At 35.4% G+C, this 26,887-nt stretch overlaps 1 protein-coding gene across 4 annotated transcripts in view; it reads right to left on the bottom strand.

Annotated features, from left to right (window-relative positions):
• LOC128999719 (caskin-2-like) overlaps positions 1 to 26,887 on the bottom strand; it is a 219,162-nt gene that overhangs the window by 80,052 nt on the left and 112,223 nt on the right. For 2 of the 4 annotated variants that reach the window (XM_054426364.1, XM_054426365.1), the window contains exons 1-2: positions 12,375 to 12,567; positions 7,195 to 7,640 (exon numbers count right to left, since the gene is read on the bottom strand). The exons of the other annotated variants lie outside the window; for them this stretch is intronic. In XM_054426364.1, coding sequence (XP_054282339.1) covers positions 7,195 to 7,630 — 436 coding nt within the window. In that variant the 5' untranslated portion in view covers positions 7,631 to 7,640; positions 12,375 to 12,567. Of the gene's footprint in view, positions 1 to 7,194; positions 7,641 to 12,374; positions 12,568 to 26,887 lie in introns of those variants that run through there. 4 annotated transcript variants of the gene reach the window in all.

The raw sequence follows: 26,887 nt of genomic DNA, 5'->3' as shown, positions 1-26,887 counted from the left end.
ATCTGTCTACATTTAAACTTCCAATGAAACTGTTTCCAAAGAAAACCAGAATAATGTTTTCAATTATAAAAGCGATACCTTGCAACCTCTAGTATCAACCGATATAACCCAAAGCTAAAAATAACATCATAACTTCTCACCAATGTTTCGTACTGGATCGTAATTTACAAACATTATTATAGATTGGTAAATACAAATAATAACGAAACCACACACCTCTGTAGGTAAACATATGGGCCTTGGTAATGACTATGGGAAGGACAATTATAAGCTCTATTTCAGTAAAGTCAGAGTAGGTCCTACGTTTTCGTATTCGTAGTCTACTGAAGTACTAAATAAACGCACAGTCTCCACCACAATTCACAGAAAAAGTCACACTTCAGAAGTAGCATCAAGAACATAACATATTGAATTTCTACGTCTACATCCTTTCATAAAATTAGTTGTAATATGAGAAACAAGAGTGTGCAAGAGCACAATAAATCATTCAAGTTCCTTGCGATCTTCCCGCTTTTCTTCACGATTTTGAAGCCGACAAAAGAGACCCGCCGTTGCAGGTGGATGTGTGGACAAGAATTTTGGGTCGAAACCCCGCTGGGAGGGTTTCTCGGGTTACATTTCTGGGGGATGGGGGTTCCATAAAACCGCGACTACACAAGAAGCGCAATTTTTAAGGTTTTTGTCCCAACGCTTTTTCTGACATGAAGTCCTACTAAACGACAAAGTCTGGCTTCCTCCTCTGTTGGAAGTCCACATAACTGAGTATTCAGTATCGTAAAAATGGAGAGGAGGTAAATTGTGTCCACGATAGCTAATTAAGTTTTAAAAATATTAATAGTTTTTTTCTATCCACCTGTATTGTTGTATGTTGATGTACCGTATGTTGAGATTGTTTAGTGGCCATAAATAATGTACATATTTTTTTCTCGACAGTAATTCAAAACTAAATGACGAAGCTGATTGACTTTATGGAAGGTTGGAGTAATCCGTTTTTTTTGCTGGAAAAATGTAAATCATCGCTGAATAACCTACAATCAAGTTCAACGATTTAAGGCAGAATTTTAAACTTAATAGTCACCTTTGTTTTGTCACAAACAAAACTATATGGATTTCTTCATGTAGGCTATTTATTCTATAATAACAGACATTCAAGAACTAAAAACATACTTGTTCGAGCCCTTTAAAATCATAGTCCATCAAACACATTAGGTTGTCATCTGAATCGCAGCCAGTTTAATTGGCATTTCCCATGACATCTTCATGTCTGGTCTGATGGTCTAATTGAACACGAGTAAAAACATTAAACACATGTCCGCTGGAGTTTTTGCTCTCTTTATATCGGGAGTCTGTTCCATCGAGGTGTCTGGCTTTGGAAGTGGGACGAGATTTAACCGTGGGACGAAATGTAAAAAAGTGTGCAGAAACATAATGTGATAAGGATAGTTATTTGATTTTAAATCAATCGATTCTAGTTCGGATAGGGAAATGGTAGCCTATAAATTATTATATTAATAGAATTGCCATTTTTATTTGTACACAACACTCAATTGCATATATTACTTACAGATTATGTTTTTCCGAAAATAAGTTTTTCAATAAAGTCTATTAGAGGACCACTCACCATATGTTATTGTTGGAACATAATGTTTCTAGTTTAAAAAAAAACTCAAAATATTTTACCAGGTCTAAATTGTTGGGTGAGGATTTTTTAATATAGAACCTTGTTTGTAAGAGAAAATCACAAAAAATACAAACAGAGAACTGTTACGGGGGCAAATAAAAACATAACAAAGAGAATAAATAGACATAATGTAAAAAAAATAACAAATAATCAATAAGCGTTCTTACCTATTCCTAAACTAGAACTAGAAAGTAGTCAAATATGCTCCAAGACGGAATGAGTTACTTAAAAACATTCCTCATAAAAAATCTGTAAAAACCATTCTAAATTCAAAGATTGTTATGTAGGTTCTTATCTTAGCCCAATAAGAAATTGCCTATTACAAATAAATAATTAACCATAGCTCTCAACAAAAAACTGAAAAAACACAATTTACGACCAATAAAGGGTTAATACTACCCCTAGGAGACTCGAACACATTTTACTTCGCTTTAGGTTCTGTATCTGCCTGAATACGAAGGAGATAGATTATCCCTTCTCTCACTCATCCCAAACATCTGTTGAAACGATAGCCTATCATTTGTGTACAACACGCAACGTCTGTGTACGCCACGCATACACGCGAGAGAGACGCATTCCGACAGCGATCTATGTGGAAAACACGTGGACAGATCATTCTGTTCCTGGCATCGGCGCATATCTTTACCTTTTTCATCATGCTTTATATTTTACCATTAGAATAGCTTTAGGTTGATACTGTGAGGACATCGGATCTTCTTTATACTGTTGATTGGGCGCAGTTAATTGGCAAACGATTTCGGATTTTACGATAATTTTCCGGATATGAATTAATTATCTTATCGAATGAAACCACCCTATGCCGCAAGTTCAACTGTAAAGTATTCATCTGTTCAAATGTAAACAAATATTTTCTGTATAACGAGAAGCTTAAGACTGGGGCAAAGCACTAATTGCATTTCTTGAATCACTTCTTATTGTCTAGAGCTTAAGTAGAAACTCCAAGCCAATTCCTGAGATCTTACAAATACAATTTTTTTAAAGGCTAACATTTTGACTCGTTGAACTGCCTCTGAAATAGAGGTCTCCACCTACTTAAGCCATTGGATAAAATTCTCTTTAAACTGCTGATGGCTCAATCGCAATAATTTACGCAGAATAAACCATATATATCTAAATAAAACAATGTATTTACATGTAGTTGCTATACCTTGAATACATCGCCTTAGGAACAACAGGATAAATATGACGATACAGGATTAATCTTTTATTACTTAATCACTGCAAAAAAATAATTACGTTACAACATTTCGGGTATTCAAAGACAAATAAACCATTTGACACTAACAAACGTGGTCAAAACATCAACCCCTAAAGTTTCCCTCCAAAACAACGTCACTACATCATTTATAATGTACAATTGGCTAGTTCCAATCCCTCGCTGTTCGCCGCCCGGTGGGGAATCGACCGTGTCACAAACATTATATCGGTAGACCTAACACAGTTACACAATTACCCAACTGTATTTGCATCCCCTGGAGAACACCATTATTTGATTGCGTACATTCGATTCCCCCATAAAAACCCGTTGCTCTTTTAAAAAACAAGTACACATTCCCATTCGGTAAACACGTATTTACACTTACATACGGATACAAATTAATCGTTTGTTTCAGGTAAACTATATCTTGACTTTTTGTAATTTTACAGACTATATTATCCCAGAAAACTTACCATATTGTAAGTTGTAGATGTAAAATTAATCTACAATGTAAATTTATAAACAATCTGAGATTCTAACACTCTTAACAAGCATTCCCCTGCAAGGATTCCCAATAATCTCACACGCATCTCACATTTCTCCCTCCATACCCCGAATTCCCTAAATCCAACAAAGCATTCAATTGTCCCTTTTCTATGTTAAAATTCCAATTCCTTAGAAAGTCCCATGAATCCTAAACCTTGGCCTTATTCTGCCACCAGCACAGATTACAAGATTAGCCAGAAAGGGGTGGGTTTTTGTCCCGATTACTGTAAACTCCAACATCCCTCTTCAGAACCAGTTGCACAACTGACGCCTGCGACTATAAACAACTGGTTTCATTAATAGCCTTCGCTTCCGTCAATTGCTAGCCTAGACAACCGGCTCCTAGAGCTGTGTAATTAGGACCAATTTCCGAGGCCATTTTCAGTTCTTCGCGGTGTTTTCACGGCCCAGAATAGCCCCGGGTGCTACTGTACGGGTCAAATTTGTGTTTTTATTCGGGCTAAAATCGTGTCAGGTATTTTATGTGGTCAAACATGTGTTCCAGTGGATCACCAAAGTAGATAATATAGTCGTGTTTTGCGTGTTAAATTGGTTGTTTCTTCGGAGAGTAAAATAAACTGGATCAAGAATAGGTATGGTTTTACATTATGAAAGTTCTTTGGTGGGTTGAAGAATGGGTCACCCTAAGCACTGTTCGTTTTCAATGAATCAAGAATCAACACTTTTTGTGGTCATGAAATCTAAATTCTCCTCTGACAATATGTTCGCAACTCTTACAACCAACAAGCATTGCTCTATCAAAAGCGGAGAATTTCTTTCCAACTGTTGCTGAAACTATCAAACAAAATATTTAGTACCGGTACTAAATTACTCGGATTACCTTGTGATTATGATTAGCAAATACAGTATGTGCGAAAAGCGCAATGAGTAAGATACTGTATGATATTATACAGTATGGTACTGTATAATATTTCGATCGTAATGGTATGATGTTGCTTTTGCGAGGGTTCATCTTTTCATCATCCCCTGTACCACTATGCATAGATACTTTGTACCCTGAAGTTGATCGAATGAACAACATGTTGACAGTTTGAACTTGACTTCTGTAATAATGTACAAATAAAACATTGCATGGTTTCAAAATAAAACCCCATACCATTGTGATTGCCCCCGACTGTACTACCAACGTGGTCTAATACCACCGCACCTGACTTTACAACGTAATTCCACCCCCAGTGTTCAACAGCACTTTATCATGAGGCTATTGTAAAGCTGTCCACCCCTCTGGAAATGGCCCGAAATGTGGCGTTGGAGCCCCTAAAACCTCCCCTAATTAATCGTCCCTTGCTCTTCTTTCAATAGAGAAGCCGGATCTAGCGAGCGGGTGCGAATTTCTCGAAATCCAGATAAATTGTGAGTTTTGATTGCGGCTGTGCGAGGTTAGATAGCCGAGTATCAATGGCTCAAATGAGGGGAGGTTTAAAGTCAATCCAGCCTTAAAAGTCTTTATCGTCAGAAGCCATTAGAGGGTTCGGTTAGAAACGATCTGTGAATTTGAAGCCGATGTTTCAATAAACGTTTGAAAAAGTAATAAATAATTAGATTTAGAGCGTCCTAGAAAAGATCATACTGGTGGTGAAATTTTCATCTTTGACTTTCTTACTTTGCCCCAAAATTTTAATACAAAAAAATTTACGGGCTTTATTGAGTTTACTTTATCCCTGAAAAGGTCGTCACGATTAAGGAAAATGCGGCGGATACTGAAAAACTATAATAGACCTACTACCTAGTATGTATGCAAATGATAATCAATTTTAATTCCATTGTAGGCTATATGTTTCATTTTTATTTTGGACTGTAAAATCCATGATAAACGTGTTCAAGCCATTGAAAGCCTTTTGTTTTTACCCATTCTTAATTTTATTTGCCACATTGAATAATAATTTTCACCCAAGAAAAGAAAAATTAGTTTAATGAAATGCCAGAAGCGTCAATTTGAATACACTCTAATCCTGCCAGTCACCAAAGACTTTTATGTTTGACACAACGCCAGAACTCAGTGGTTTAGGCCATTAGGTTGTACCAATGAATTTACAATGTGTTTAAATAGTCAAGGGGTGGACCGATGCCTCTAGGTGTCAAACGAGGTAATACATACGTTTAACCTTAATGAACCGTGTGAAGAAACCTCATTTCGAACCATAGTTTGATTATTGGCACAAATTTACAATCAACATTTGCCCACCTTTCACCCCACCTTGTTTTGCACCCCTTCACTCCGCCAAACATGATGGGACCTAGCAAAGCCCCTTGCTTCCCTCCAAGTGTCTCTATAGATTTACAGCTAGTCGTCGACTCGTCACTGTCTAGTAGTGATGTCTTGTATGTGAGAGTGAGGGAGACGAAGCAGTAAATCTCCACTGGCGCCTGCTTTCACTGTAGACGGACAACGGACAAGGGTCGCAACAACGATAACTAGCTGAGGATCGCGTAGACGCCACATGGTGGAATTTCGCAGTAGCAATACTGTTCTGTTGAAAGAAACTATTTTGAACACTTTGAAGATAATTGAACTTTCAACAGGACCAAAGATGTCTGGAGCCTTCCTAATTTAAGATGCCTCAAAGGAATACACAGGAATTAGAAGAGGGGGAGAAAATGTGTGAATTCTACAAACAAAAGTATGAATGGAAAATTACTAAAAAAAGTGCGATGATTCAGATGTAATTTAAATGTGTATACTAATATTGTTGAAGTTAATTGGCGCATCAGGGTGGAGCCTTATACAAGCATCTACATGACTAATATGAAATATTAAATCGTATTCTCACTTAAGGTCATATATAGATACTAGCAATTATCACTGTATAAAGGACGAATCAGAAATGTATGCCGACTTTGTAATATCTATGGGATGAGATTTAAAAGAATTTCAAAATCAAAGAGATTCCTCCTGCGAAGATCCTCCGGATCTTGAAGTTTCAGTCCACCAGGAGAAAAAGTAAGAACTCATCAAACAACAATGTATCAATGATATACAACATATCACTATTAGAACTAAATTAACTGAACAAAGAGATTTGCGTCGACCTTCCTCGCTGCATAGTTGAACACTCCTGGGGCGAGTGCAACTGCTTTCTAAACCTGAAACTCTCGACTGCAAAGCTGCAGTTTCAATCGCATCGAACAAATCGAGCGGGACTCTGTGAACCTAAACAATGCCAGTTTGTCCGGTCTGAGGCGTTTCGCGGAATACAAATGGATGTGAACGGACAGACCGCACCGAACCTGCTTCTGGTGCGCCAACGTAGAAAAGAATAACCGTTGGCAAGAGTTGAGAAGGTACTCATTTGAACAAACCTTGAATGAAAAGTCATTGTAGTGTTCAACGTATAAACTATTACTGAAAACCACATTAGGTTTGCAAAACTCTCAAGAGATTATAAGCTGCAAATCATGAAATCAGAATTCTGTGGCACTAGAACCCATTCTCAGATCGTATTGTACTAAAAAAAGACATAGATGCAACGTTATCGTTCACATAAAGATTCAACTACAGTATTCTTCGCTAGCACTTCAAGACCTTACAAACAACATGAGACCAGAAAAAGCAAGCCAGCTCTCTTTTGTTCATGAGAGCAGAAAAAGGACAGTATATTATCTGGAAAGATTATTATAGTCACTCTAGTACAATCGTCATCTTTTGTACAGAAAGCCACAACTATACCACACAAGCTGCACATTTTTCGTTAATTACTATGATAAACCAATCATACAACACACTTACATTGAAAAAGGTTCTTCCAAGAGCCGCTGAGGACTCTAAGGCACTTGTTGAGCGCTCCGGAGCCCAGCGGCGGCAGAGAAAGGTCCAAAGGCACTTCTTCACCCACAATCGTCAAATTCCCCTCAGAGTGACTTCTGCTCAACGTCAACTTGCTCGCGCTCAACGGTCTCGTCAAAGAATTCGTGTTGTACTTCTTCTTATCCTTCTTCTCCTGGATCGGCTTCACCTCCATGTCCTCCGAGGACAACACTATTATCTCGTCCTCTTCCACCGGGTCTCGGAAGGACCTGTAGGTGGAAGACATCAGGGGTTCTACGCTGGCCACTTTCTTCTCTTTCTTGGAGGACTTTTTGCTCGGCGATGGCTCTATGGTCGCAACCACCTTCTTCTTGTTGGAAGGCGGAAGTGGCGGAGGCCCAAAACAGGTTGTGGCCATTTCAAAATCGCTGTAAGAAAACAATGTGGGTGGTTTCTTGGATTGGTGTTGTTGCAAGTGGGTTTACAATTACTTGAATAGTGTTTGGATACTATTTGAGATAATGTTAGGGGTTATGCAATTTTACCTCATATTTAATTTATCGGAATTTGGAATTGTCCCCTTGAATGAACTCTACAACCAACACCAGTAATAAAAAATCGACAGCAGTAATTTAACGGTTGTCTCGTTCAAAAACAAAGCTACGACATAGTGTAAATCTGTAAGAACAATCCTAGTCCTTTTAGTTTGTTATTTCGCCGAATGGGATAGTTTTATAAGAGCATCTATTTTTAATAAAACAATGTAATTCCATTGAACAATATTGATTTGCGAATTCCAAGTTTATCAAAACATCAAACCTGTGTCCCCGGCTACTTTTCCCCAATCCTAATTCAACCTTCCTGAAACAAACTAATTTCGCGCCCTCGTTCTTCCTATCAAATTAAACCTCCCCCGTCGTGCTTTAGGGTAAAACACGATTTAAAATACAATGTCAGAAAATAAATTTAAAACTGAAAGTCTGGAACGCTATAATCTTAATTCGAGTTTAAACATCTTCAGAATGGAATATGTCTTCCAACAATATTATTGCACACAGTTGCTGACTTATTTTTATTTGTATCTGAAATATGACACTATGGTACACTCTATAGCTTTGATCTGTTCCAGCTTGATTCCATACAAACAGGGAACGTACAGTATTCACACAACGTCAAGTCGTGGGACCGCTTGTTAATTAAGTGACTAATTGAGTCCACAACAACTCCGCCACAACGAAGACGCTAACAATCAACTTCAACAATGTACAAGGGCACTTATTGCACTCGTCTGACTATTCTGGACTTTACTGTAACAACAAACATGCCATTTCAATGTGAATACAGCCGTGATAGAAGTAACGTTTGTTTAGTTTTTTCCATGGTAAATACTACAAAGACAAGGAGAATCGGCGCATTCCCTCGACATTGTGCGGACACTGTTTTTTGCAGTATGTTTCATTGATGTTTATATAGAAAAATGTAATACTTGTCCCTTGTGCAAACAATTAGTCAACACAGCTCTTCCACAAGAGTTGTTGAGATAATAGAATGGCGCCCAACGTGGGATCAAAATAACTATAGGAATTGGGTTATTGGGCTAGTGTATCTGTATTAGGTATACCAGTGATTAAATCGTGTGCCTTTCAAATCTATCATGAAATATGTTCCTTATTTTTTAATGGTCATAAGTAACAAATGAGTGTATCTGATACAGGGTGGTCAGATAATTTTGGCAAAATAAAATTATATGTACTAGAGCAATTCTGAATTTCAATCAAACGATTCCGAGATCCAAAAACACTACTTAGTTAACAAAAAAAGCTTACACGCATGGTTGGTTGTCAAAAGAGAGAGTGAAAAAATCAGAATAATCAACCAATGTTAAATTGCAACGACCAATTAGAAGGCAATCATCCAATAATAATTAATAACGTATTATTCTACAAGAATCTCATACAGTAGTTGAGATAGCTGGAGTATAGCACCCGTTCCTTTAACACGACACCGCCAAGAAGGGTTACCCACCCTCCTCCAGAAAAAAATAAATAACCATATGACACGAGCCGCCCCTCCCCCTGACACCAGCCCGTGCTAAAACACGTGACCGTCCTTACTTCCCCAGCAAGGATGATTAGGTCCCCATGGGTTGTAAGACTATCCAGATTTAGTTTAAATGGTTATGATTGTGTTAAGTGTGCTTAGGCATAACATGTGTTTTTCATATATAGAGAAAACGCACGTGAAGTTAAAGTCGAATTGGTTTAAAGTCAATGAAGAAACAAATAAAGGTTAGAAATACTTTTCGATTTCATTTATTCTATAAGTAGTTCAAAATGAAAATCAGGACTTCCGCGGATTATGATGAAGAAGGAAAAGTGTACGGATAAATACCAGGGTAGGTAAGGTATCCAATTACAGCAAAGCTATATAACAAGATCTTTGTAGGAGACGAAAGAATTCATCCGTATAGAAATAATTGACTAGAAAATATTGTTTTAAGTAAGTGAACAAAGCACATTATTTAAGCATAACACTTAGAGATACTGTAGTATAATTATGTGAAAATAAATTAAACGACTTATTAAACGGTTTTATAAAATAATGATGAATACAAAAGGTAAGCACGTTTGAAACATTTAATACAAACTTTGGTATAATATATTATTTGTTCGCATAAGTCAAATGTTTTAAATTATTTTTACACTAATCCAACCCTTATTCAGAAACACGCTAAATAATTCACGAGCAGTTTTCAAAATTATTGTATTAACAAAATGTTTTCCTTGTCGTTCACTTCGAAAGGCCGTCGACATTTAACCTTCGTTCCAAGAAAGGGATGATTAGGGTGGTGGGGGAGGGGGTAAAAAGCCCATAAAGCTCACAGCATGTGTGTACTGTAGGCACGAAGTTGGGGTGTTCTAGAATTACATTGTTAGTCAGCTGTTCTTTAACAGCTGTTGAAACACGATAATATTGATAACTGAGACACGAACAGGGAAGGATAATTTAGGTGACTTTTCTTGTGGTTTCCTTGCCGTTTCCTAGTTTTAAATTTATTTGTATAGACGTAAAAAATATATTCGATGTTTTCTTTTCTTTTGAAATATTTATCGTAAAAACTTGTTAAACCTCAACATGATTAACTTTTAATATCTTATTTTCCCCAATTAATACCAACAGTCTTTGAGGCATAAAGATGGTATCTACTCTGGGTCTTAAATTACATGAGAAATAGTATCTATAAATTTTATGAATCAAACAGAATTAATATATCCATCTTAAGTACAAATTTAAAACATTTACTCATACTTTAGGTCACGTTTAAATAGAATTAATAGTTTTACCTAACCCGCCATGTTAAACTTCCCTATCCCAAGCGTGATGTATACAACTTCCTTACTTCTCGAGTGATGTAAAATATCAAAAAACTCACTCGGTGATGTAATGAAACCCATTTAAATAACATTGAGTGGATAACTAAAAAAATATAACTCTATGGAGCCAACGACGTTTAACGCTAGAAATCAGCTGTGTGCTTGAATTTTATTGTTATATTTTGAAAAATTTTCCTAACCTAGCTTTTGTTTGTAACTGAACGTTACTGTTAGAAGATGAGTGAAATGGATAATGAAAAATATTGTTCGTAACCTCCTGTATATTGTCGGGTCAGGTAAAATCTTGTACGTTACACGTTACGCAAGAGCGTGTTTACATCACTTAGGTAAATTATGCAACTCGCTTCGCTCGTTGCACAACTTTCACCTGCGTGATGTAAAAACGCTCTTACTACACTTGTAATGTAAATAGCTATTAAACCACTCGTATTTTATTTCAAACAAATAATTTGCTGCTAAACATTGAATAGTTCAGTATTATTCAATTGTGCAAAATATAATTAACTATTAAAATTACTCAAGTCTTTTGTCCTTCATTTACTTAAAATCAAAACTTAACAAAGTTTCAAATTGCATATAGGTAAAATTGTTGGACGACTTTTTAAATCAAAAGAATGCAACAGTATTTCAGTGCACACTGAAGAAATTACTGACAAAACTCAATCTCACCAAAAGTACAAGAATGTAAAAATTATGACTAAAAGATGTCCAACAATTTAATGTTTTATCGATATCGATTATAATTGGGATGAATACTGTTTTACCGCGTTTGCCATGTTAAAATATCAGTAATGTAATATTACCATTACGTCTCCCTACGTAAGCGTCCAGCTCCAACAGATGTTGTCTACATGGGTACCTTAAACGTGCGACAGCTGGTAACACAGATAAACAAACAACATTTTGTTTGTTTGATTTCCAAAATGTCAGAGGGGGCCTGGGTGTTTGTCTTCCAAATTGATCTGGTTTGGGCATGATCCTAAATTACATCCATGTGGTTATCATTTTGAAACTATGAACATTTTACCGATAAATATTTTGAAGAATCGATGATAATAACTTTCGAGGGAGGTTTAAAAAAATTAAAAATCGAAGAGGTATTTCGTCACATAATTAATGTAGTTAAAACTCGGTTGTCAAAATTATATTGCTTCAAACATTGTTTAAAAGACCTTTTTAAAAATAAGACTGCTATGTATCGGATCCTATTTAAAATATTCTCGAACAGCCGTCTATTGATAAACCTAATTTTGGCTATTTTGCCAAACAACAGCAAAACATTTAAACAGTGCATTATTTAGCTACCCTGTATATTCTGGAAATCCCCAAAGGAACACATTCAAAATGTTGAATTAAATTTCAATCGTTACTATTCCGTACAATACATGTTTGAATGAGACAGTAAAATAATTTCAATTTTCCCCTAGCAATTTCCCTGCTTCTTTAATAATTTGGTGATTTTTTATAATATGTAACAATCTGTAGATTAAGCTAAAATTCCTAAGTTAACTTGATTGGCAAGGTTTTTAACAATTCCAATCACTTTCCCGTTTCGAAATAAATTTCATTAAAAAACAAATAGTACGAAGTATTATTAAACATTACTAATTAATATATTGCAGTGTACCTTAAAGAAAACCGTATATCATACATAAAATTGTAAGTGTTTTTGAACTAGGTATTTGTTATGATTTAAATCAATATTACCGTTTGCCAATAAACCCAATCTCGCAACAACAATGGTAAACAAACTCAATGTAAACAAACCTTTTACCACCTGTCACTCCAAGAAACCACACAACAAACTACAAAACCAACACGTTGCTTCGGTTCACACTAATACGTCACACATTTCGCGAATCGATTAAAATAAACAAAGCTACAACGAACGAGATCGATAAAACACAACAGATGTCGAATTGAGGTTATGTCATTGTTGTATCCACGGCTCACTAGATCGTTGTTCACTGGTCGACCGACGACGCGCCACTGAAGCGAAGGCATTGGCTGACTGGCACTGCCACTGCCTCCGTTATCGAACGGACATAACCTCAAAGCCAGTACGATCTGTCGCCAGACATAAAGATTATATTAAATGACATGTCAGAGCTCAGAAGAAGCATCGATTACAGTGGCGTTGGCAAAGACTAGTTTTTGTACTAATATACTTATAGAGGAACACACCGTAATTGGCTTGTAATTGTATTTATACGTGTTGGATTTATTCTTTAGTTTTTATCGATTTCTATTCTACCTATAGAGGAACCTCGATGACACGACCCTCAATAACAAATGGCCCTTTATGACAAGAGTGATTGTCAAATACAGTACCCTTAATTTTACATTACTCTCAATTACATGTACTTAGTATTTACGTGTGTCACTTGTTACTGTACAAACCTCAGTAAGAAAGCTAATTGAAAAGAAATACGATTTGATAAGAAGACTTATTTGATAATCCCCATTTGATAGGATAAGCGAACATATTGTACAAAAGAGTACATATCCAAGAAATACGGAATGCTAATTTGACGACAATTTTTAAATATTCAACGCAAAAGAACAGAGGACAAACTAACTCAAATGAGTTGCAGCTTCTGAAATACGAGAGGAATCACGCCTATTTTTATACAATAACACATTAAGTTAAGGCTCCGTTCTCCCGCTTCGTCCGCAATGTCTACATTTTTTTCATTACAGGTTCACACCTAGGTAATTCTCCACGCTAGACCAGTGAAAGCGAATATAATCAAGCAAAGCGAATTGTACAAGAAACTACAGAACTTGTAGAACATTGGTAGAGAACGCCTCCGGTAGTTACCCCTGGATACGTGGAGTTTCGTTTGGGTTTGCACACTGGTCTATAGTCCGTATAATGGTTGAATATTAAATTAAATATTAATTAAATTTTAATCTATGATGGAACCTAACAGCCGAAGGCCCCCACTGGCCAGTCCCCTGGTACACGTAGGACCAGGAGACAGGTTGTCGTACCAGACAAACACTACAGTATACCTAGCATGCAACGGCAAAATATATAAATATTATTTCAAACAAATTTCAATTTTGAGTCAAATTTTCTAATACACAATACCGCTGTGCCGGTGTATTAAGTATATAATAGTAATGTTATCGGGGGAAAGTTCGAGTAATATAGCAATAGCAAAATTTACAGTACTTTGTAATAATCGTTCTTCGACTTTAAACAATGAGCTGTAGATTCTATACAAAATTCTTCGTTATAAGATAAGTGTTCCATCCTACTTCCAAAAGTCCTAATTTTTTTTTCTTTCTTTCAAGGAACAATGTATCGAACAAACAAATAACTCCCTCACAATTTCTTGTTCATAAAATCAACAAACATTTTTTGTCCTCGAACCATCATAAATTTGATCAAGAGTTAGCCTACATTATATTGTACTATGAATACAATGATAGAATAAAATGTGTTAAATTCAGATTTTTTATTATAAAAATGTAAACGGAAACAAAATTAAGAGAAAACACAGAGGAAGTTCAGCAGGTGTAAAGAAGCTAGGGATGAAATCAGTTGGAATGTGTCCAGATTCGGGAATCCCGCACAGTGTTGTCAGATCATTTAGGGAAGATATAGAGAAAATGGGTAGAGGGGTAGTGGCGGGAGGAAACTTCTCGCGCCAGAACAATAATCTACCCCTCGCCATCCCACAACTACCTGCTACCCTGCAGGAGTGCCAACCGAGAAATGTTGAAATTCCCTGCGACGCGGCACAAATTAAAATTCTGGTAAATATAATTGTGACTACTAATTAGAGGGAAATACAGTGAATTATTTATTTTTGTGGGAGCTCAATGTTTCAAAACACCCGAGTTTGGTAGTTCCTTTTAAGTAGGGTCTTTTACCGTCGTGGCTTATACTTTGAAGTTATATTTCCTAAGCTAAGTAGCTAAACTAAGTCCTAAACTAAACTAAGTCTGAACATCATCATTTCGCGATTTCCAACTGAAATCCAAGTTTGGGGTGGTAGGATTTCTATGGGATGGGATTAAAATCCCAGGCTTATTGGGATTTATATGGGCATTTTTTTATGCATTGAAACACTAACTCTACAGAACGTACAAACGTAGAAGGATTTTATATAGATTTTATAAGGAAGGGAGAATTTCTATCCAAAATAAATCAACATTTTACTGTCCCCAAAATACTACTCTAGAACTTTCAATAAGAATCCCATCTACAGTAAAGAATCTCCAGTACACACCATCGATCTCTTAGAGATCGATGGTACACACTCAGTACTCATCGTGGATCACACAACATCAATTGTCAATAATGACGGTGGACCGTCGAGGAACAATAACAACAATAAAACAACAATAGACAATCACTGCACGACATTAGCATCTACTGGGGGTAGGCGTGTAATAACACCCTTAACACCTGGACAGTGAACAAATTGATATGTGAGCTTGAGCACATACAATACCCACGTGCAGCAGACCTACGTACTCGGCGAATAAATACTGTTTGTCAATGCACTTGTGCGCTTCTTATGTGTAATTGTTGTAAACCGGTAGAAATTATAACAAAAAAATGTTTGAACTTTTACGTTTTTAAAGTTTGAAGTTTGCTCATCAAACTTTAAGAAGATTTTAAGACATAAGACTCTAAAGCTATAGAGCAAAAATATAGTGAGTATCTAACTGCTTTTCCTGGTTGACCTGCTTAACGCTTCAATTGCTTACCACTTTGGACCTAGCATGGCAGGGGGTCCATATTTTGCTTTTTATAAAAATCTTAATATAAAATACACATTATAACCATTTCAAATACATTCTTGATAATCATCGTACGTGTTATTAAATTTACTGAAAGTGCATAAAATGCGTTTATTAACACTTGTAACTTAATACATAAAATACTTGTATAACATAACACTTATTAGGTTGACTCACAAGATATAAATACATATAAACGATGTAAGTGGTGACAGATTTTGATAACTCCAATCATTATCAGACCCAATAGGTGTCTTACCATCTATTATATGTATGGTCTTCTGAGTCCACATTATAAGTGTAGACATATGTTACATGTGTTGTTAGACGTGTCTTTATGTACTTTTTAGTATGCCAGAGTTGTAAAACGTACCTACACTTAGTTCTAATCTTTTGTAAAAATTATAATACATTGAAATTGCTAAGTGAGAAATCTACTTAAACTGCTTCGAGTAGGCAACTCTATTGTCTTTAAAATCGTTTAAAATCTGCAAACTCAATTCTATACATCTATCAAATATAGCAAGGATCTTATTGTATTTCGTGACGAACCACACTTTAAGTGAACTTTCATTTAAACAAATACATTTGAAACTTAAAATACCTCCGCTGCAAACCTGTAGACTAAGCAAATCTATATATTAATTTGAAAATTGCGTTTTTTGGTCTCTGAGTACATCAAAACTTAATAAGTTTTGTACCAGTGGTAAGTTTTTCCATTAAATCTACCGTAATAGTTTATTCCCAATTTGAAAAATTCGTTAAAAACATCCACAGAAAAAATATTTGTTCACCTTTCTCAAAAAATATTGACAATTTCGCAACAAAGCATTGCACTCGGTGCACAGTGGGTAAAATCGGTTGGATTGGAAAGTGCACGAGAAGTCACTACCATATACAGCGTGGGCTGTCTGCCAGACTTACCTGTACAACTGTTGCGTAAGCAGGCATAAACACTAAACACTAAACAACCCCGGTGGACAGTTAAAAATCGTTAAATATTATATTACCATATCCTTTAGTGTCAGTTTCTATCTCAGAGCTTGCAGCAACAGATTAATCAGACACCCGCATCATTTGAATGGAGTTTAAACTGCCGGGTCTTTGAATCAAAGCAATGTGTTCACTTGGTTGATTGTATTAAGAGTCCTTTGGCGCTTAATATTTCAATAATTGATCGTTCCGATTTTTAATGAGTAGTTTAATCTTGTTAACACACTTTGTGAGAAAATTGTATACGGATTTTGAATGTGATTTTGAACGAGCTTAATCAAGTACAAAAGGGTTAATCAAATTGATTCAGAAAAAGGTATAAATTATCAAATAAGTTGAAAAACTCAATCACTTCAAAAGCCATTTGACAGCGACGTTCTTTGTGTACGCGGCGTGGCAACGTCGCACCGGCGGCCTATTGCCATGGTAATGACAAACGTGAAACATAAACATCGCGCAGACGCCCCATAATGATATAACGAAACAGCTTTTTCACTAGGCCTAGGTTGCGGTGTTGCCACTTTTATCTCGCCGGAGCCTTGTGTTAGAGGGGGCTGCGTATGAATGAAAGGTAAGTGAAGTAGAATGAAGTAGCTGATCTGCGTAGTTTTATTACTAATAAAGATAAGCTGTTCCTTAAGCCACGACCATTAAAAACGCCCATTTATTGAGGTACAGTTACAAACCATCAAATAGCTTCTAGCTTATCTCGTGCTTGAACCAGCGCCGTTCTTACTGGAGTCACTTAGCTACCTAGCGTTTATAAAAACAAAACCCTTTTAAGGCAATAATAGTTCAAACCGTATTTTATAACAGCCAAAATGTACGAAGTGAAATTTAACAACATCTATACTTTAATTTATCGATGACTTTTTATGTTTAAATACAGTTAAAACTTACAAAACCCCAAATTATTTATCGTAAGTGGATGCAAATTATTCTACAAACTTTGAGCAACTGAACTAGCTTACAACTACGACCAACTACAGGAGAGTAGTCAATTTAAAGCCTGACGTCAGGACAAAGACCCTCTTTAATGATCCAAATAAAAAATGGGGACCCAAATCCTGCAGACGGTCGAAATATCACGGACTTGATAGTAATTTAATCACCATATCAAAAGGGCAAACCCCTCTATGAGAGTAGGGTTCCGGTTATGGTAAATGGGTGTTGAGTTTAAAGTGAAAACTATGTGATGTTAGACAGACAAATATATAATAGTACACTTAAACTAAAACTTACTCAAACCTTAGAACCAGTATTGAGCCGGCATCAACATACCTGAAAACAAAATTTAATAAGTGACACTAAAATATTTTACATTATAAAAGACATTATTTTACTGTAGCAACATTTTACAGGATAATATTTCCATATAAAATTCTGTAAATGAACAATTTTGTTTGTCCTAGGACGCTAGGCACCCACCCGGGATTTTTCCACATTACTTCAGGCTAGACATATGGGTTACAGCATTATCATTAAAAGATTAAATCCATTGGTGGTTTGGCGGGATTTGAACCCGGGACCTCAAGGACCGAAGTCCCGCGCTTCAACCACTACACCAGCCCCCCCCCCCCCCTATAAAGGAACAATGCTTATAGACGAGATTCTACTTTAGTGTCCAAATTCAATAATAGATTTTAAAAACAACAATGGTGAAACAGTGTGAACATTTCAAAACTTCAACAACAACAAAAAAACTGAAACTCTCGTTGCATCGCGATGGATCACAAAAGTAAGGTACTAAAAAATATTATGTTTTTTGTTTTGTTTTTCAAGTTTGGTCCAAATCGAACAATCTGAACGAACGTATATGTTTTCTAAGATGAAAAATCATTATCAGCAAACTGAGTATAACACTTTCTACCATTCGACATTATTGGACATTCTACTACTTTTTATGCCAAAAACTTTCAGTGGGTAAACAGTTCAGGGTTAACTTTAAGCTTTAATGGGGAAAATTGCAAAAAAATATTGTTGAACAGTAGAATTTACATGAGTTGGGGCAACGATCACACAAGACCAAGTTTGTCTTACATGTTAGTCCATTTTGTTGAAGGTTAGAATAACTATAACATACTCAATTTTCATGAAAACCGGTAAAGCCATTTGAGTTAAGTTCAGAATTTTCCTTGAGTGGTTTAGTGAAAAAATTACAGTTAAACATAAAAATATGAAAATATTTTGGGAGACTTTGGGTTAGTACACTATATACCGAATGTTATCAAAATCAGAACTCAGGAATAGTCTAAGTTCTGCACACGCACACACAAACAAAGGACTTTTTCGTGGTGCACCAAAAACTAATACTGTATTTCCACCCAAAACATTGTTTATATACTTTGTATAGTGAGTTAAAGTAAGAAGTACATGGTTAAATTCTTATAACAGGGATGCACAGAATATAAATTACATGCTCCAGACATACAGGACGTATGATAGGTGTAGGAAGACGCCGACATTGTTGTGGAATAATGAAGAGTATATTGCATCCGAGGCAGGGGAAACCTTCGCAAAATGAAAAATGGCTTTTCGATCCAACCTCATATATGTGATTACGTGCTCGTTCAGCGCGTGCTCGTACAGCGCACCAGAAAATGGCGGAATATCGTGCTCGTACAGCGCAGTCTTCTTGGAACGCCCGTCCGTCTGTCTGTCTGTCTACCTGCTCTGCACTTCAATGAACTAGTATAGTACGGGCTCTGGGCTTTGTCATAATTTGAATGGCAGTATAAGTCCTGATAATCCCAGCACCAAAATCCTAGTTTGAAGATTCAGTAGTGCGCTTGATGTTCAAGGTCGCTTGTGAGAGTCAATAATAAGTGTCGCATTGTTCAACATTTATCTGCAGTATTAGCGTTGAAGCAACTATTTATGGAGTCTTGATGTAAAATTCGCCTAGTTCTCTCGAGTTGTGGATACCGCTTGAATATTATTAAATTGATTCAGCTTAATTCACAAACCAGTTCTAATAATAGTCAAAGCGGTTTTTTTTATATATATATTTATTTTTTCCCCTTTTTTTACATAAATACTATACTATAGGCTAGGCTACAATAAAATAAGTACAAAAATGAAAAATATATAAAAACATCAAGCTATAGAAATAGAAAAAATTGCATTAATAAATAATGTAGGCCTACAATAAAATATAAAATATAAAAATGTAAAATACACGTTAGTAGATTATCATTGAGCTATAAACAAACAATCAATATTTTATCATTGAGCTATATACAAACAATCAATACCGACAGTCAAGTGCACTGAGATAAACGATATAGAAACTTAAAAGACACGTTAGAAACTTATCATTGAGCTATATACAAACAATCAATACTGACAGTCATAAGTGCACGATACAAAACTTTTTCAACCTACTCAAATTTTGCTACAAGAGCTAGAACTTGAAGGCATTTTTGAAGGTCTTCCATCAAGTAGCGGTCCAAAATCTCTGCGATGTGTTCGTCTAAATCTACGTACTTCCGTCTTCTTTTTTCGTTCTGAAGGCACATCTCTAGCCGCATCACCTTTGCTTTTACATGTATAGCATCCTGCTTAAGGGTTTTTATCAAAAAGTAGATGTTGGGATTTGCAGTAGATATCGCCTTATTCAATTTGCAATTCCAACCCTCCACGGGATTGTTTGTTCGATGCCGCTGCCCGTGCACGTTCCACATCCTTACCGGAATTGATGGATTATCCATCCACTGATTTACGAAGTAATCAAGGAATTTATTTAATTTTTCATGTTCAGGTTTAGCTTCCATAATGCACATGAAACCCTCTTCTACCTTCTCCTCTGGTACAAGCGCCAACGCTGAGCACATTCTGCATATTTGTCTTATGTCTGCGTTTTCCTTGTAATCTTGTACCATTCCAATTTTTTGAATATACCTCCACAAACTTTGGTTGAAATGGTAACAACAACCAGTTACCGATGTGTCTGGGAAAACTTCCCTGATCGCTTCAAAAACTGATGCTTCAAAATCAATTTTTATTGTTTTTGGTGACCAGCCCAAATCTTTCATCGCTCGGAAGAGTTGCACATACGTAGTCTTCTTTTTGTTTTCGAGTAAGACATATGCAACAGGATATACGTTTGTATAATCCGTTGTGCTACCAAAATCCGAATGTATTGTGTATATTTGGCTAAATTGCCTTGGACAACTTTTAAAAGTCCCATCCAAAAAGAACGAGTCATTGGTCTTGATGGCCTGTTTTCCTGTCTCACCACTGAACGCGATGCACCTTTCCCCATCTTGCGTGGTAAAATCAAGTAGCACAAAGCTAGTTCCATCATCTTGTGTAACGATTTCCTCGTTGAGGACTATTTCAGAACTTGAAAGTGGATTTTGCATAGTTCCTAAGGCTTCTCTTCTAATTTTACAGAGGGCTGACTTTGAATTTGAATATTTTGGCATTTCAGAAACAAATTCGTACCCTTTATCCGCAAGTTGAGCAAATTCTTCTTTAAAGATCTTTTCAACGGGTGTGGATGTTTCCTCTCTTGCTCTTTTTCGGCAGGCATCCTTTGCCAAAACAACCTCTATTTCTGCCACATTTGGAACACATTGGTGAGGAGTTACGTCCAGCACAGTGTAGTCGTGAGATGTCTTCATCCTCGCCTTGCACCTACAATGCAATGTAGATGTCAATAAATTATACAGGATGTCTGAGAAAAGTTTATAAAAATCATGATTATTTACACATTTGTTTGATAGGCTAAATGTTATTATAGGCCAACAAAAATAGCTCGGAAAAATTAGGTGTAAAGTAACAATATGAACCGTGGGTATATCTTTTACTATCGGATCACATACGACAGTAACTAATTCCTTACAAGAAAACGTCCAACACAATATATTTTAGCGAAAGAATACCTCAACCCCTCTACTATACCCTTAACATTTACCCGTACAAGTAATATATATTAATTTCAGTACCGGGGGACCAAGCCATGGTTCGGTATAGTTTATTTCAATTGTAGAAGCAAAAATACCCCCGCCGCAGCAAACCTGCAGACTAAGCGAATTTCCATTTGACTGATTGGATTTACACTGAAATGTCTACTTAAAAATATAACATTTATTCTCTATTTAAATAGAATTAGTTTAACTAGTACTTAGGTTTACTGCATCAGGGAGGGTAAAACTGTTTTTTTTGTAAAACGTTAATAGTTAGTAAGAAATAAAAACATTTCCCAAATTTGATCAAAATTTGTTCTTAAACAAGCAAACTACAACAATTGACTTATTCTCCATAAGAATAACATGGGAATTATAAATTTACAATTTTTTGGAATTTTCTACGTAACCATTAGGCGCATAATAACGCTTCAATATACTAAATTATTTGTTTTTTTAAGCTCTACAAAATGGTTTGGAAAGAAATTGCTAAATTTTATGTTTTTTGGGTCAAAAATGGGAAAAACCTATTTTTACCCCATAAAACCCCCCGTAAACCCCCGTTCCCATGGTCCGATCATGCTGGATCGCAAACTCGTTCGAATTTAAACGTAGGTTTACACGTTTGTGCCAAATTTTATCAAAATCGGATCATTTTTGCTCGAGTTATCGTGCTAACGGACACACACACACACACACACACATATATATATATATATATATACACATGTATATATATATAAATATATATATATATATATGAATTTGAACGGATGGTGTTTTTGGCCTCTAGGGACCTCAAAATGAAAAAAAATCGGTCCCGCGTCCAGGTCTTACCATGAGTACTACGGTAATAGCTTATTCCCTACATGGGAAATTCGCTAAAAAGGAGACTGACTACTAATTTAATTATTTACTACTAATTTTGCCTTTAGCGATTTCCCCATATAGGTAATAAGCTATTACCGTTGGTCTCATGGTAAATATTTTCTTTTAGTTTTCTCCGTAACCAACAACTTAACAAAACCACTTCAATAAAAAAATCATTCTTTGGAAATAGTTTTGAGAGTAAAAAATTAGAAAACCCTATTTATACCCCATATATCCCCCCCCCATAATACCCCGTTTCTATGGTCCGATCACGCTGGTTTGTGAATTCGTTCAAATAAACGTAGGCTTACACAGTTGGACCAAATTTAATTGAAATCGAATTATTTTTGCTAGAGTTATCGTGATTATAGGCCTACACACAGGGTGTTGAAAAAGTCCCGGTTAACAACTTTTCGAAATATTTAAAATAGAGCTACAAAACTTTGCACAAACTTACTGAACATAAAAAACTATTTTATCACATAATCAGGGATCCGCTATGCTCTGTGTCTACTACTTCCTCAGAGGGCCACCCACTAGAAGTCGGAAGAAAATCATAAACGTAAGCGTAAGTCAATATGTACGCCTACATCAAATTAATTGTCTTTATTAGTGGGACTAGAATACAATGGCGCAAATTTGAGCTAAAAATAACATCTGGGTAAAAATGGCAACCCTTTAAATATTCGAAATGGTAGATTCTAGAAATCTTTGAATAAATGTCATCTTTGACTCGGTTATCCGTTTGAGGTCGGCTTTGCAGCTCTGTACTCTACTAATATCAACCAATGCTTCGTTTACGATTCTTCTTACTCTTACCGGGCCATCCCCTGAGGAAGTAGCGGATCACTGAATATGCGATAAAATACATTTTTATGGCCAGCAACTTTGTGCTCTATTTCAGGCTTTGTAGCTCTATTAAAAATTTTCGAAAAGTTTTCAACCGACCCGGGACTTTTTTGGGACACGTGGTATATATACTGTATTTGAACGCATGGTGTTTTTTACCTCTGTGGACATCAAAACAAAAAATTGAACATAAAAATAGGCTAAGTTAATAATAATAACAGTAAAAGTAAATAAAAGTAATCATAAATACCCCCCCACAGCAAACCTGCAGACTAAGTGAATTTTATTTTGCCTGATTGGATTTAAAAAAGTAACAAAGGTAGAACTTCAAGTCACAATACACAACACTGGGCTATTACCTATTACCAGTAATGAATTATGTGCACAATTTGGTTGTGATATCTCTTTTAGTTTTAAAGTTGTGAAGTCGTCCTAAGAATTAATTGTCGCCCTGTATATACCATTTATGAGAGAGACAGAAAGAGAGGGAGTGTCCGGTCATCTCATATTAACTCCCGTGATCACGCTAACTTAATTGTATTGGGCATTATTATCGAATACTTATTCTCTTGTTTTGGGTTCAGATAGTGTTCCCGTGTTCGGTTATGTCTATCACATAAAACTTGAGCGCGAAAAGAAAAATACCATTTTTGGTAGTACTATAATGAAATACAATATTCCTCAACTGAGCCCATACAAACAAAAGATCAAAATGTTATCATTATTACAAAATAGCATTCGCACCAATATTTTTACAACAACAGATCTAAGGATCAGTGTTTTGCCGTAAGATTTAAAACAATAACATTTCCATGCACTATAAAAAAAACCGCCGCAGCAAACCTGCCGACTTAGCGAATTTCCATTTGTCTGAATTGATTTTCAATGAAATATATTTAAATAACATTAGGTTTAACGATTACCTAGGTTTGTTGCTACAAGTAAACTGATAACGGGTGTTTTCAGTAAAATATTGATAACTTAGTATAAAATAAATAAATTTGCCAAATGTTATCAAAATATATCCATAAACAAGCAAACTACATCATTTGACAATATTCTCCGTAAGAATGACATAGGAATATTTAATTTACAATTTCTTTAATTTTTGGGAAATTTTGTGTTTTGAGGGTCAAAAGTGAGAAAAACCAATTTTTACCCCATAAAACCCCCCGTAAAGCCCCGTTCCCATGGTCCGATCATGCTGGTTTGCGAACTCATTCAAGTTTATCCCGCTTTACACCTTTAAACTTTCATCAAAATCGGGCAAAAATTATTCAAGTTATCACGTTTACGGACGTATATATATATAAATTAGAACGAATTGTGTTTTTGACCTCTGGGGACATCAAAATGAAAAAGTAACTCGGTCCCAGGCCTTACCGAGCCACCTACGGTAATAGATACTTCTCTATAGGGAAATTTGCTAACAAGCAAATAATATTTTGCTAAATCATTTTTAAGCTCATCTCACGTGGAATATTATACATATTACACTTGCATTTTGATCTAATAGCCTTTCACTAATTTTTAATTTATACTTTATTGTATCATGTATGGATTACGTGATCGTAATGGTAAGCTTGGGAAAACTCAAACCCAAAGAATTACTACTGCTGTACTAATAATAATAACACTTGATTTAAATCACAGAATTGCCTATCAGAAAAATTCTTCACTATCAATAAAAGGAATAAAAAAAATACATCCTAAAACTGAGAATATACACGGTGGAACGAAGTTAGTGTTAAAAACGTCTATGTGTTAAACTACTTAGTATTTGTGACAAAATAGCACCAATTGAGGTTTCCATACCCTCAAAGGTAAGGAATAACAGACAAATTAAGATTTTTAAATATTTGCATTCGCTTATACAACATAAAATCACCATAAGCGCACTAAAAATTGGTTTTTATTTAGTCTTTATTGTCATGTTCAGAATCCTCGTTAAATTTTTAATAGTAATAGCACAGAGTCATTGAGGATAAAACATCTGTATAAGTCTTTATTTTGCAATGGTAGTTTGAATTTATGATTTTGGAGAAAAATGCAAAAACAATTACATAAGTCTTTTCACGCTAAACTGAACTATAGATAGTTTTAAATAGAAGGCAACTATTGAATTGTTAAGGAACAGTTATTTAAGTTTCGTTTAGTGTTGTGTGTTATACAATTAAATTTTAGTTTTTTTTGTAAATAACTAAAACTAATTATTTCTGAGGTGTTAAGAATTATTTTATCAAAAAAAGATCACTTGGCTGAATTGTTTTCCATTAGCATGTGTTTAAGCACTACAATCAATTATTCGGTATTTTTACTCTGGTTCATTTGGGGTTTCGGTAAACATATTGTAATCATTTAAAGTGTAGTATCTACATCGTTCTAAAGGTTATTGAAAGTATTTCCTTATGATTAAAAAAATGTAACGAACACCATAAACAATATTCAATATATTTAAAAAATATAAACACTAGTTTAAAATTTTATCACAAAACAAAATAACACAATATGGATGTTAATCCTAATCCTTAATCCTTAATATATTCTTTTAATAAATATCTCAAGGCTTATAAAAATTACAATAATCCCTATTCACACGTAATTTTTTAACGCAGCTATTGCCATATTATTTAAGCAAATACATGTTATTTTAAAGGTATGCGATTTTGGCCTTTCCGTGTATGTCACGAGATACTCTTAAATTTAAGAATAACAAATTAAAGAAACAGTAGGTTTGTATGCATAATTTTAAAGGTTATTGACTGAACAAGTTTTTAGTAATACTTAACACTTTCTACAGTCCAGTGTGGTATAGAAAAACAAATTTAAACTTCCATTGCAGAATAAGGTCTTATACAGGATGTTTCATCCCCAACACTCTGTACGATTACTATTATATATTTGATGGAGATTCTGAAAATGACAACAAATTTGACCAAACAAACATTATTAAATCTAGATAAATTATACGTAGCACGATACAAAAACATCTAGTTAGAATGGAAATTAAACATTTTAAAATATTTAACGGATTACCTGTTTGGAATTCAATTAATAATTTTCATCTTCATATTGTATTTGTTAATGTACGTTCTTTTTATACAACTTAAAAGCATACGATTTGGTTTGAATAACATATATTTGTAAGTAATATAAACCGAATGGAAATATCCCATAATTTGTATTTTTAAATTTACTTTTAATAAATTACTAAATATTATTGTCTTATTCTATAGGCCTAGCTTCTAAAAAATAGTTTATTTTTATTTCAATCAGTAGAATAATCATACTTAGTACTGCACTGCTACCTCAAAGACTGATTGGGTTCTGTTTGGCATTGATCGATCATACAAAATCAACAACCATTGTCCATTAAAAAACTAGTTCTAAGGAAAAAGGTCAGTTGTGTTAACCTTTGTATGTTATGATAAATGTAATAACTTACCTTTCTGTCTTCAAACACCTCCAGGTGATGTGGTTCTGCTGCCTCCTATCAATCCGGTATTGGTACCCGTCATAAATTAAAGAGGGTTTGCCCCTTTTCGTGTTTACTACCGTCGCGAGCATTTCATACAACTTTACACTACAGCAACGGATGACACTACACTGGGAGAGACCTTAACACAACTGAATAACAAATATTTGTGCTGGCAATCCCTAGCTTGGACTTTGAACCTTAAAGAAGCTGGTAATTCCAAATGACTGTAGGTGCACCGACCCCTTTGCCCCACCCTCCTGCTGGTATCCGGTGTTGGGATATTCGGACTTCAAAATATGTACTGTACGACATTAGCAATTCCAAATCACCACAGGCTATTTTAGGGGTTGCATTTGTACGTGTCAGTGTTATGTTTTTCCTGGAAATTAGACGGATGAGTGCTAGATCCTTCCTGGAATTTG

This window comes from Macrosteles quadrilineatus, unplaced genomic scaffold (genome assembly GCF_028750875.1).
Source record: "Macrosteles quadrilineatus isolate MER2022 unplaced genomic scaffold, UCM_ALF_1.0 Scaffold_8__2_contigs__length_117827958, whole genome shotgun sequence".
NCBI lineage: Eukaryota > Metazoa > Arthropoda > Insecta > Hemiptera > Cicadellidae > Macrosteles > Macrosteles quadrilineatus.
The sequence above is the reverse complement of the archived record's forward strand: the minus strand, read 5'-3'. Positions and strand labels throughout refer to the sequence as shown.